This window comes from Contarinia nasturtii, unplaced genomic scaffold, assembly GCF_009176525.2.
Source record: "Contarinia nasturtii isolate CC-2019 unplaced genomic scaffold, AAFC_CNas_1.1 Cnas_scaffold_2228, whole genome shotgun sequence".
Lineage (NCBI taxonomy): Eukaryota > Metazoa > Arthropoda > Insecta > Diptera > Cecidomyiidae > Contarinia > Contarinia nasturtii.
Genome location: NW_022199551.1, coordinates 25550 through 40211, shown reverse-complemented (window position 1 = coordinate 40211; position 14662 = coordinate 25550). Strand labels below are relative to the sequence as shown.

Sequence of the window (14662 nt, the reverse complement as noted above, 5' to 3'; positions counted from 1 at the left end):
CGCACAAAAAAATCAATTCCGTTTCGGAAATGAATGCATTTGTTCCATACCGATGATTTTCTTGTTATGGTGGTCCCCTTTTTGCAAATTTCAAGATGAGAGCTTTGTTAACAATTCAAAATAATTTACCAATTTTATTTACAGCATAACATTGGACTAGGATCAGATTTTTTCAATCTCTTAATCCCCTTTCACTATCTCATAATCTCGGTAAATTTGCTGAACCAGTGTGTCCATAACATATAGAAATAGCACTAAATAGTGTCGATATCTATACTATATTGGTCCACTATATATGTAAGATATTCCGCAAGACACCGTAGCTCACGATAGAAGTGAGTGCGGACGGCAAACATGTTGACGCATACACACAGTTCTTTCTACTGCCGCATGGCAATTTGTGATTTTTTCCGTCTACACTGGCTTCGATCGTGCGATACGGTGCCGTGCGGCAATATCTTTCATATATAGTGGACCGATATAGTATAGATATCGACACTATTTAGTGATATTTCTATATATTATGGACACACTGTGCTGAACAAACGTTAATTCCGTTGATAAATTCGGTTGATATAATTGTTTGTTAATATTTTTATTCGACTGTTTTGTAATGACTGAATCATATCTATTTCCTTGTTGCAGGATCATTTTCGTTTTTCTAACAGTTTTTCATATCCATTGCTACAATTACTGGTCAAATAAATGTAAACAAGCAAAACAAAAAAGAAAGTAAATGAAACATGTGCCATTGAAAGAAATGAGCAAATAATATAAAATAGAAGTATTCGCCCTCAAAATTATATGTTTCTAAAGAATTGGCATCGTAGCAAATTACTTCAAAACATAGCTCTTTTGTTACTTTGTCTGATGAATGCATCTTTTCCATGCGAATGATTTTCTATTCATTCCATTTTGAGCGTGTATTAAATAAATTGTCTCTTTGAGAATTTAAAAATTCATCTTCGCAATCAGTAAATGGCATTGTATTAATACCTTCACAAGTTCGGCATTCGAATCGGATTATATGACGTGATGAAATAAAAAAAGGACGTAAATGAATTGAAAGTGGAAAATGTGGAAGGCACGTGCCAAAACGTCTTCTTATTATTGATGCAATTTTTTCTAGGGTTATGACTTGATGGTCTTGACTTGTTTCGCGATTTGATGCCATAATACTGCTACTTGAACCAAACACACACTCACACGATTGTTACGATAATATTTTGAATTGATTACTGGAATTTGTTATTGTCAAGTCACGCCTTTGAATATGATTTTGTTGAATGAAAGACTCGTCGCAAGAATTTATATTGAAAAATTCTCATTTTGCAAGAAAAATAAAGAGTCTTTCGGAGATTACGTTGAATTTTGTTCAAACTTATAAATAGCTTGGAGAAAAATCAATTCACATTGACAAAATTCTTCCCCCTTTTCATTGAATTTATGTAGCAGCAACATCGATAAATATATTTAACAGCTAATTGTATGCATATAAAATTGACGATATTTTCAATAAACAGAATATTTTCGGCTCGAAAGCTGTTTAATACTATTTGATGTTAACAATATATTTCGAGACGATTAAAATATAATTATCTGTGAAAGCGGCAAAAAGTTTAGAAAACTCATCTCGAGGAGCTGTTGCTTAATAGATAAAATGTTCGTTCAGTAAGTGAGGGAGGCGAGAACTGCTGCACTTAAATTCATTGTATAAATGTGTGATTAATAAGAAAAGAGCCGGTCGTTTGTTTGTGTGTATATAGAACGTACTTAGTGCAAGTGACATTTTGAGATAAGCCCACAAATAACGGTCATAAATTTTATGAATCAACCACTTATGCGCGGCAATTCGGTTTGGTTGTGAAAGGACAAAGAGAAATGTTTGAAATCAGGTTCATTATCATTACAATATTTTCATAGCAAAATAAATGTGTCGTCAACGGCATCAAGAATTCTTGTTTTGCAAACAGATGAGTTCACATTATATCGGTTGATGTTTGTTCCAAACATTTTATTCCGAAATTGAAGCATCGCATCTTTGAAAAAAATCGAATGAATGAAAAAATAGTCATTTATACACAAAAATCATTAAGTTCAACACTCTCTCGACCGCATACTGAATGCATTACGGTATAAATATTTTTCCTGTAAATTCTTTAAAGCCACAGACGGGCACAGAGCCCTGAACGCAGGCTTTGTGAAATTATTCATGCTAAATGACTAAAGTGGTTATTATACTGTTTGAAAAGTAGGTACTTTTTGGGGGGAGTCCATTCCATGTTTTATGTGTGCACGGAAGAGGTTCAAGTGCTTCTTGTGGCTTTATTCCATCGGATGGAGCGCGAGAATGTGAGAGAAAGTGAGATTGAAACAAAAGGAACATCTAAGATGAATTCGGGATGAAAGAAGAAAAAGATGTAATGATTTTTCGTTAATTTATGTGGTTTCACTGGGAGAGAATATGGAATTTCTTTGAGCAGACACACCACAGGGGTATGGCATTTTAAAATTTTATGCATGCAATTTTCATAGTTTTACCACGCGCTGTCGACACATTTCTCAATGCCGTAAAAGTTTTTGACAGTAAAATACCGCACACATTCGATATGAATGCTTTGGGGTAGAGCGGTTGAGAAAGAGAGCGAACGAGAGAGTTTTGCTTGAAACTTATTTCGTTTTATGATAATTAGAACCATTTTACTTTGTGTGGATACATGTGCGCCCGTCCGTTGTACGGAACTCAAAACGGCACTTTCTTCACGGGAAGTAATATTAATAAGAGCAATAATTATTATGAAAAGAGAACATTTCTTATAGTAAAATGCGTTTCCATTAGCATAGTTCATTAAGTTTCGCCATATTCATTCTTTTTCTCGCAACAACACAATGAACGACAATTATCAAATATACAAAATTTCGAACATTCCGTCACTTTTAACGTCGAATAAACTTCAACAGTTTGCACATGAGCTCGAGGTCAACTAACTTATAGTCAATGAACTAAATATCCCACGCACACACACACATAATGCTTCCACAATATTTCGTTGGCTGGTGACTTATAAACATTTTCCAAGAAACCACTAAGACATTATGGTCCCCCATCTGAGACCCCATCGAATCGCACAGTTTCATCGCACAAATTATCACTTTAGCTTTTCATTTTATTTACGGACCATTTGCAAATAACAAATTTTATGTTTGGTTGTTATCTGTCATGTTCATATTTAAGTGAGCACATCCAAAGTCGCATTACATTTTGGTGACGTTGACAGTTTTCGATCCCAAACCATGTATGTACGTACGTTGTATATGCATCGTCCGTTACAAACATTTATTTTTTGGCATAATTATACATATATATGCAAAAACATATCGTTTTTAATCCCCATTCGAGTTATTCATCTCGGTTAAATGCGCCAACAACATTCTAATATTTCCGAATATTTGTCGGTTGGTTTTGAATATGATTCACAATGTTAATATTTGGTTTGTTTTTGTCATGTACCCCTCATCAACGTTTTTGGTATTAAAACTCAAAGGGATATGATTGTAAATATTTACATCTGCCAACATGGATATCGAAATGAACCCACACATCCCAGGATTTGTCAATATAAATGTTAAACAATATTGACTTTACGGTTGGCCAAGTGCAGATCAATTTTTTTCGAAGAACTTGTCGTCAGTGTGTGATCCAATTCACAAAACATTGTGATGCTTCGTTTACTTATGCTCAGTGATGTCACATGTCATCATTAAAATAAGAATTAAACACAAACTGTCATTAAAAATTGAAACATCTTTAAATTTTCGAAACATTTTCGATTGAGTGCCTGAAAACAATTCCGAATTGAAACACTGGCTCGAGAAAAAAAAATCTTGTTACCAAAAAATACACAATTCAAGGTTATTATGAAATACTAATTGGCATACGGTGTGACTACTCGTGACACGTCTTATGTAAGAACCATTTTGGTGTGTATCGTTAGGTCAATTTAACAAAATAAATGAAGAATTCTTCAACGGTGCAACCGTGCCAGTAACCATGTTGAGTTAACTAATCCAAACACAAAAGAAGTAAACCTGCTCTAAGCTATACGGAAGTTCATTCATAGCAACTACAAACCTAGACGAAAAAAAAACATTTTGCTCAAAATATTATGCAAAAGAGTATTACTTCCGCCAACATTGAATGTGACCAATTTTAACATAAACCATCAAATTGTAGAAAATTGTGCGCTCGTTGCACCAGAAGCCATCGAGCACAAACTGATAAAGTATAAAAATCTATTCCACGAACTCGAATGCACATCGCTGAATTTTTATTAAAATTTATAACTAGAATTCCATCAGTGAATGCAAAATAAATGTCATCTAACAAAGTGCAGTCAACGATAGATACGTCGTACTGCATGGTAAAACTTTGATTTCAGATTTAATTTTTCAAGGAAGCAGCATCATAGACGATATTGAAACCACGGAATAATCACTGAATTGTTCGCTTCGGTTGACGTTGATATGTTACATCTTGATAAAAGTGTGCGCATTGAGCTCAAAACAATAATCGACTGTGTTTGTCACAGCGACTGATTCAGAAGAATGGTTTATCGTACATATATGATGGAGTTTTCCTTTCCGCTGCCTCATACTCGCGATTCGTATAATGTATTTTATCTGAGTTTTTTATTCGTTCACTCAAATTTGTGTGTCATTTTAGTGAAAAGAAAGAACTTACAAGCCAGAAATGAAAACAAAATAATAATTTTGTTTGTGAAACGCACACAAGAAAGTGCGGTAAGAGATTGAGCTTTATAGCAATTTGTGTGTCATGTCATGTTTAGCAATTGTTGAGCCCCACGCACCCACACACACACACACACATACACTTTTCTATACAAAATTTTTGCGATTTACCTTAAATCATCGTTTACCAAAAGTCTAATTTGTCGCAATCGCATTACATTATGTTGACAGAGACAACAATGTAAATGTGTCCTTTTCCATTTTACGCACTCATGGATTCACCAATTGATTTTCATGACGAAACAAACATATACGATATACCAAATGGAAATTGTTATTTTGGAGGGAATTTTCGTCTGAATTATATGCGGTTTTGGAAAAGTTAATAAAAGGCAAGAGTTTTTGGCTGTTTTGTATTAAAGTTGACATAGCATTCAATGTATTCAATTCGATAAGCAAATTGTTTCTTTTTAAAGAAAATTTATCGAGTGCAAAATGTTAGTGCATTAATGCAAATAAATAATTGTTGTTTATAATTTTTGATTGTGCCGTGTAAAACATCACGATTAAAATGAAAAGAAGAAGTGACTTCATGATTTGTGGTGGAAAATGTGAATTGATTTTGGTGTTGTGCGTTTTCATTGCAACGGCAAATGCATTAGACACAAATATTGGAACCGTAGCACCGTTGACAGTGGATCAACCCGTTTCAAGTGAAAAACTTATTGACTCCAATAATATAAAGAAGCAGATCGAAACTCGACTCCACGATCCACAACCCGAATATTACAAGTAAATCAAATCAATTCAGCTTGTGATTCGTATCGAAATAAAGTTGTACTTAGTTTTGTTGAATTCGGTGTAATAAAACTTCCGTTTTAATTGAATTAGTTTTTCGTAGAAAGCGCAATTGCTTAGTCAGTAAACTTAAATGAGGCCAACAATTTTATGAATCAATGTTGTGCTGCATTAATGCCGTTGAGTCAGAAAGAATGAGTGCCATTAAGATTATTGTTGTGGTTGCGTTTAGTAAAACGCTTTCATTTCAAATGCGATGCATTTAGTCTATGAGAAATGCACGTTTTATTGTTTATTTTGAAATCAATTGTTATGGCAATTGTTTTTTTGAAATGTTGTGTATGTGATTACGTTTGAAATTGTGCAAATTTACAATGCCATTTTATCTTCATATATTCAATGCAATGGCTTACAAATTCAAACATTTTGAGTGATTCTTGAACAAAAACATCATTTAAAATTAACAAAGATCTGAATGTCTCCCAATTTCATGCATGCAGCTTACTGAAATGAATTTTATAAAAATACCATTAAATCCTCAATTCCATAGAAATTTAATTGATGTTTGGCTTGAATGATGCCATTCTCCGCATTAATTATATACCCATATGCATGTCTAATGGTTCGACTTCCAGTGAATCGTTGTGATTCATTTCAAGCGATCTAATTTGTAAGAAGAGTATTTCTCATTATGGTTAAATATTTTGTTTTGTTTTATTGAACCATCCACTTCAAACAGTTTGCTTGGCAATGTGAAGAGATCGCATGCATATTGGTACGGAAATAACAAAGACATATGTTGTGGTAAGCGTTTGGTATTCCGCAATATCCATTGTAAAAACATTTCGACAAATGAAATTCATAGATTGTCCGTTTCAGGTAAAATGTTGTGGTTTCCGATGAATAGCGCGCGCTCGTCAAAAAGGGAAACGTATAACCATTTTACCTTCGTAATATGCATGCATCCAAGTTCTGTGAAACTGTTGAATGGTGTGTCGAATTTATGAGCGTTCATTACCAGACAAAAATCTAATAGAAATTCCATTGCATTTCAAAAGACTATAAATTCAAATGGCGATATTGTTCAAAGCGCATGGAATGTGTAATAAACAAACAAAGGAAGGAATTTTTGCAAAAATTACCAAAATTGACGATGCTCTTGGTCACTTCTATCAAAAAATGCGTTCAGGATGTAGATATTAATTTTATTTATGTTTTTTTTTCTCGTTCGAACAAAACATCAACAATGTATTTAAAGTGTTCATTCATCGCTTTCATTTCGTGTGGCATCAATTTACGATCGAAAGTTATTTTCATCATTTATGGTACGCTACGTGCCCGAAGAGCGGAAAGCATACAAGCGAAAGTTATGAACAAAAAAGCAAACAATAACAATAAGTGACACCGAAAAAGTTAGCTAAGAATTTTTGTCGACGAATTTAATATTAATTTTATTGTGTGGCATACAATTTGGTAATTTCATAAGAGCGTTTCTACGGGGAGCAGGACAAAAGCGTTGATGGGCACAAGAATGCATTCATAAATTGTTTTGTACATATTATCCATGTTTTGTTTTTATTTTATTTTTTGTTCTGGGTACACAGAGGACCGTCAACAAATAACTATGATTCATATGACTTGAATACATTGAAGTACAACGGACAAAGTCAGCGTCCGACAAATTTAGTTGGCAGCGGCTATTACAATCCATATTTAAGCAAACATGGCTTTTATGGAGCGATAAACCAAAAAGATCGGATTAGCCTGGGTGGTGGTAAGTTATTTTTCGCTTGTCGTGCAATTTTTTTCTTCTTTTGTTTCTACGGGTGGCCAACAGTTGAATTTGAAGCACTTTTTTTTTGTCGTTTGAATTTATTGCACGGAAAAACTTGCTTCAAATTAATTGTTTGTCAGAGAGTTGAGAGCGCATTTCTTTTTGTGTGAAAAGAGAAATGTTTTAAAATGGGTTGCATACATTTAGGCTATTACAATGGCAATGAATTCAACGGGAATGGCTATACCGGATCAGATCGTGGTGTTCGACCTTATGGTTCACCTCAGCCCGTAGACATTCCATCGAGTCACGGGAATGGTTGGTACGGCGGCGGCGGCGGCGGAGGAGGAGGAGGTGGAGGAGGTGGAGGTGGAGGTGGACCCACTGCATATGGCGGATATGATGGAGCATACGATCAAGGCTTCGACGGTAACATCTGGCCCGAGAAAATGCATGTAAATTATTATTTTTTTCTTTCTGGCACTCTTGTTGCTCTTTTGCCTCACTCGGTTCACGTTTTAATTTTGTCACTGAATTGAAATGCATGTTTGTTTAAATTTGTGTCTCTTTGTTTTAGCATTTATCGAAATCGCATTTGTTGCCGTTGGCTGGAGCAGCGTTAATAGGAATCGCAGCTGCACTACTCGTAAATCCTGTTTTATTGCAATTGGGAACCGTTACTGGAAAACGTCGACGTCGACGCGATACAATGCGACAATCATTACCTCCATCCAAAGCGATAGCACATAATCTAGCATACAGAGGCCACATTCAACAGTAAACACACATTCAAATAATGACCTTAGACGAAAACGATCCCGCATTCATTTTTTGATTGCACCAGCAACCATTATTACAAACTAATAAATATTTCAAAATTAATTTTTTATTCTGATACAATTTGTATAGAGCATAGTAAATTATCTCAAGATAGAATCGGCATTTGTGCGAGTGTGACAGAGAGAGAATGGGAAAAACCGTTGTGATAACAATTAAATAAATAAACAAGAGCGGCTCCTTTTTTATCATGTACATTTCCATGTTGGATTCATTTACAATAGATTTTATTCGTGAAATTTAAATTGAGAATTTTCAAATCTCTTTGAATATCTGATTTTATTGTTTTTCAATACTTTTGGACTGATTTTTTATGATAAAAGCTATCGAACAATAAATATTTACCTGATAACAACTTCGTCGTCGTTTGTTGTTGTTGTTGTCATGATGATGGTCTGCAGTCACGAAATTATTACTTTGTACGTGTATAGTGTATACTCTTTTTTATTGATTATTTCATATCATACATCGATAATGACTTTCTTGGCATTTTTATTTTACAGTTTTGATTGTGGTTTGTTTCACATTCACAGTGTCTATTGGTTCGGTTCAATCTGAAAGAAAAAAATGAAAAAAAAACATTAGTTTCAACTTTCCGACATAATTTCAACATGAACCTGATATATGATGATACGTAGACATTTGACAAATATTTACAGATACACTTTGAATCTAACCTCGATAAAAGATGTAAATAAATCATAATATCGACCATTTCCAATGATTAAGTTGTTGATTTTTTTATTTTTATGACCTTTCAATTTTGATGTGTAAACGGAAATTATCAAGCCTCATTATTTTCCTAAGTTGAAAGAACGGCAATTTTATTGAATAAGACTAATTAAAATTGCTACTGAATTCAATTCACGCGACCAAACATAAAGTTTTAACGAAACATATTTTTCAATCTTTGGATGATTTTTCAACTTTGATTCAATCAATCGATGCGAATACTATCGGTCAAAAACAAAAAATTCTCAATCATTTCCATTATAAATTCCATTAAAAAAATCTTGAAATACTGGTTGTGTGTTTCAAAAACGATATTAAATGTCCACATTTACATTTGTCCGAGCTGATTTAACCTTTAGTGGTTGTTGACTTTTTGGCCAATAGTTCAACTACAACAAACGAATAGTTCTTGACTTTTTGTAAATTGACGGTATATGATTTATGTTTTTTTCTTCCATATTTTCCATTTTTTTAATAATTTCGCGATCATCCAGTTTAATAATAAGAAAAGACTTGTGAGCGTGTGTATGTATTTTTTAAAGGCATGATTTACAATGATTAAAAATGCGTAATATTTCAAGTATTTTCACACGTTTTAAAGGTCACATAAATTCTCCAAATCAAAGTAAGTGTGGCACCAAAAGAGCATTAATATGATTGGATTAAAATCGTTCAAATCATTCATTCCAATTGAAGAAGAAAAAAAACCAAATGACTCATGTATCTCTGGAAATGTATGTTACATCACGCACACCGTATTTTTGTTGAGAATGAAACCATTTTCGTCTCTTTAAATGGTAGAAAACCGGCATACGACTGGGATCGCTGTATAAACATAAATATCAAAGTCATTCTAAATATTAACATACACGTATCGCTTGTATATTGTGGCGATTGTGTGAGTTATTACATTGATTAAGATCCATGTGTTTTATTTCTCCGATCGTTCGTTTTGGTGCCATATTTCCAGTGAACTATTGTGATTCATTAGTATAAAGATCAAGATATTGAGCAAGATCATTGTTTACATACACAAACACTGTCAAACAGAGCAGAGCTGAGCAGAGCAGAGCAATGGCTGTGTGCAAACCACATGAGTATTGGTATCGCTGTGTGTTCGGTATGTTTGAGTATCTATTTTGGTGCGATTGGTTTGTTTCAAGTGAAAGTTGCTGGCTGCAGAGAGGTAGTAGCTCAATGCTATGAAAACCATACAATCGGACCGAAGAAAAAAGTAACAGCAAAATGTGGCAAACAATAAAAGATATGGTTTGTGTTGTTATTTAAATCGATTTTAAAATGTATTTTGCACCCATGCCAAACTTCAGTTTTCTTTGTTCAATGGCTTTCGAAACGAGTCATGTGAGAATTTTCTCCAGTAATTTCTATGCTTTCATTACGATTCTTTTCGAAATTTTTTCGAAAATGAAACGAAATTTCATTCAACGGAATCAAATTAGTTTCACAGTTGGTGCTAATGTCATTTGATTTATAGCATTGTGTTGGATGAAAAGACTCAATTGTTCCTTTCAATGAAAGCATTGAATCTCAGATGTTTTTTTTTGTAATCATTAATTGAATGGCACTTGAATCGTTGGCAACGGTTTCGCTTTCGATCAATCATTCATTCAATAAATTTATTGTCTTTATCATTGCATGATTAAGCCACTTGCATTTAATTAAGATGCTTTGAAAAAAGAATCGAATTTAATTTCCCTTCAAGTCAAATGATAAAGCGCGGTTCAATGCAATTCAATTTCTTGCACAAAATGTAATTGAAAACGGAAAATGTTTATTGCAAAGAACGTCAATGCTAAATGATACTTAATTGCAGTAAATGACAAAATGCATTCGAAAGACTTTGCTGTAGAAGAAGAAACGGTTATCACAAAAGATAACGTTCTTCGGAAATGGCGAATTTGCTGTAAATTGACAAGAGCGAAAAAAAACAGTTGTGCAAATTACATGATCCATTGATAATAAATGTTTATGTTTATGTTGATGAATTTTATTTTCTCACAATGCTCGGCTCCTATATATACACATAAATCAAAATTTACTCGTTCACACACACACACATGCACAACATTCGACACAAATTTCAAACAAAATGACGAAATAATAAAATGAAAAAACGCATAAAGTATGTATGTTTTGGTGCCCGTGTATAAATACGCGAGGAGTTCTAGTAGCACTGATGAATACGGCTGACATGAGAAAAAAGTGCATTACACATTCGTTCAAATTCGAAAACAAGCCACCACACCGCACGTCTTACTATATTTATCGTCATCAATTGTGTTGCTTCTATTTTTGAATGCAATCGGAGTGAGAAACGAGCGCGCGAGCTCGAGCGTATGCGCGAATGGGAAATGGTACAGGCATTTTGATTATATTTCAAATGTTGCATGTTTTTACAGTCGATCCGTTTCGTGCGTGTATGCGTATGTCATGCATTCAGTGTGGGTAATTAAGTCAAAAGAATGTATGTATAATAAGGGACCGATTTTCGGTGCATAAAATTCTTCACTTAAAATCCAAATGCAACCGTGAGTATTAACTTTTTTTTCTGTATTCTCAACACAGCGCGATATAAAGAGAAACATCCATTCGAGCATTAACGATTTATGTGCATCTTATTTTCACTCATTTCAATAGGTAAGTAATTTTCTGTCTTACTCGCTGCCATTTGATTCATTGCATTCATGAATTGTCAACATGAAAGTCGGTTCATTTATCTTTCACAACTATTTCAGGGAAGTGCATTTTATTTACACGCCATGCCTAGTTGTCGTGGGGAGCACACAATTATTTCCTCATTATTATTGAAAAAGAATTCATTAGTTCATCCATTAAGAACTGCGCTCACAAATTCAACTCTCATTCGAATATTGATGATAGAAAATACGTGTTAATTAACACACGATCCTATGACAAAAAAAAAACAGTAATTTTGTTTACATTTTACTGTTGTTGAGGGGCTGTCACTGACCTATGTTCATTAGTCATCGAAATCTTATCACATCTTACGGTTGAAAAATCACAACAGCGGCGATTCTTTTTCGCAAACCCAATTTGAGCAACGATACAAATGATTTGTTCTAAAAACCGCTAACAAAACACATGATTATAACTTCCACATTTGGAAATGCCCACGCCATTTGAATAACGATATGATTTTTGTGTTTACAACGGTCTATTATAATTTTTCGCAACAAAGGACCGGCTAAACAAAGGCCATTTAGTTCTAAACGATATGCATGACCGTCAGTTCATCAAAACAAAAGCACAAAACAAAATCAAATGAATGGACTTTCTTCAGCATGAAAGCAACAACAATTGCGAGACAAATGAACGAAAAAAAGCATTGCTGAAATGAATGTCATTTGTTGTCGTTTATTTTCGCGTTGAATTATGCAGATTATTCAGCGGAACATGCGAATCGAAACGACAATGTGAAGTGGGCTGGGATGTATATATTTTATCGGTTAATTTGCATGCGAACATTTTGTCTTTTTTCAGTTCGTTTGTTATTCAACTTCTACTTTTGTTCGCGCATTATCGGTCGAAATTCCAGCACTCACCAAGTAGTTGTGGTTTTGTCCGTTAGTTTTTTTTGTATAATGTTTGTGTCTTTATTTTATCATATACATCCAAGTGTTTTTGTGATTAATGTTCAGCTAAGCGATGCATTCGCGGAAATACATTTGTTTTATCGCCATCACTATTTTCGAGTACACAAGATGTTTTCATCTAGGTTTTCGTCACTAGAGATTAGAATGCCAGCTTTGAATAGTTTTTTTTAAAAATGTTATACTACAAATATGGTTGGTGCTCGAACCATTGAATTGACCATATAAAGTCATTTCGACGCAATTGTCGTGAGCCACCGTATGCCGTGTATCTCCGAAACCAAGTAGTTTGTTCCCTTTTCGCAAGCAGATGTCGCATTCCTTTAAGCCCAAACCATGGCAATCATTTCATCGCCATCGACCAAGCTATAAAAATCATAATTGCTCAGATTAATGGAAACATCTCAAATTTCTCATTTTCTCAAGTTCCACTTGCGTTTTCGACACGCTCTAAGTTCATTTATAGCAGGCAATTTTCTACACTTTTTGGACGCTATAATCGTTACCAAAGTATGCGGTCATAACAAAATCATACAATAAACTGCATGCATTTTATGTTTAAATAAACAACAATTTACAAAAAAATATATTTTTTTTTCTTCAATTTTTCAGCAGTTTCTTGAACTATTCGATTATTCAACTCTGAGCCAATTTGTTTGGAGCCAAATCAGCAATTTTACTCGTGAGCGGTTCTCTTTCTTGCGAATCACGTAATGAATATCAAAATGAAACAAGAAGAAGCACACATCGAAAAACAAACTCGAGGGCAAATAAACATACAAAAATTTGGCGAATACCAAACAGCAGCAAGACCGGATAACAACATTGCGAATCACATTAACAGAAAAAAAGAGAGAGGATTAAAGCGGCCGAAAACTATAATGAATTCGTTGGTAAATTTACCTGTATTTCGCAGCCGGCGAACGTTAAACAATGTTAACAATCCACACCTGGCTTGGGCATATGCCCGAAATGATGCGCAATTCAAAAAATCTAATGCTTTTTTAACCACACGATGTTTTTAACCACCACGATGTACAACTGTCAATTACGCCGAAAATTATTTGCTGTAAAATAAATGACACTTTCAATGGTCTGGGCGAAACTTCGGATCGTTTTTTTATATATTTGATGAGATAAAATTCGTTACACACTTTTCGTTGTAATTTACGCAATTATTACACTTTCATTTGTACGCCGAAAATTTCACTCGAAGGTGAAATGATGCACGGTATTGTTTTTAACAATCACTTTTTGTTTGGCTTTGAATTCGTTCATTAATTTGGGCACGAATCTCAACACATTATGCACTTCACTGAATCACTTCGCAGAAATCACTGAGTTGATCTCATTTCGGGATCGTTCATTTTCTGTAATCATTTAACTTGCTCATAAATGTCTCGATGGTAAATCGCCTTCTCACAAAAGAATCTCACTTATGTGTACACTGCACACGTTCACTGAATCATCTGCATTGGCATTGACTTAAAAGAAAATACGTTTGATGCATTCTTGATTCGTGTTATGTTGCCATATGTATTTCGAATGTGATTTCTTTCGAGCATGTTTGCACATCGGTGCAATGATTTTGTGCACACAAGTGTATAATATGAAAATGCGAAATAATCACGTATTTACTTCCTCGCCGAATGAACACACACTCTAAATTCGATAAATCATTACTGCTTTTTTTTCACACGTTCACTTAAAAATTCACTTTTTGCATCAATACACCAACAATAACAACAATACAAGCCGCTCCGTTCCAAAATGTCAGACCGAAAGAGAGATTTTTTGTTGTTTGTTAGCTTGACGTGATTCTGATGAATATAAAGTGAAATCGTTTTCGTCTTATTATTCGGGCTGATCACACAAAACTGACACTATTTTAGATGAGAACTCATATTAACTCGCCGCAAGTCATTCAATTACATTAAATAACTAATTGATTTTAAATTGAACACAATTTTCTGTTTGATGAAACACACCGCAATCGTAAATATTTGTAATATCGATTTTATGTAGTTTATTTTGCTCTCGAAAAATGCAATGAATGTTTATTTTCTTGTCTTTTATTTTGGTAGCAAGCGAGTCTCTGTCTCAGGCAGAGACACCGCGACAAACGCACTATGGTTTATTT

General features: G+C 34.1%; 1 protein-coding gene across 1 annotated transcript in view; it reads right to left on the bottom strand.

The window, feature by feature from the left end:
• Positions 1-14662, bottom strand: part of LOC116348009 (protein sprint) — a 132513-nt gene extending 117851 nt beyond the window's left edge. Inside the window, exons 1-2 of the mRNA XM_031778855.1 lie at positions 13426-14662; positions 8504-8712 (exon numbers count right to left, since the gene is read on the bottom strand). Coding sequence (XP_031634715.1) covers positions 8504-8544 — 41 coding nt within the window. The 5' untranslated portion in view covers positions 8545-8712; positions 13426-14662. The remainder of the gene's footprint in view (positions 1-8503; positions 8713-13425) is intronic.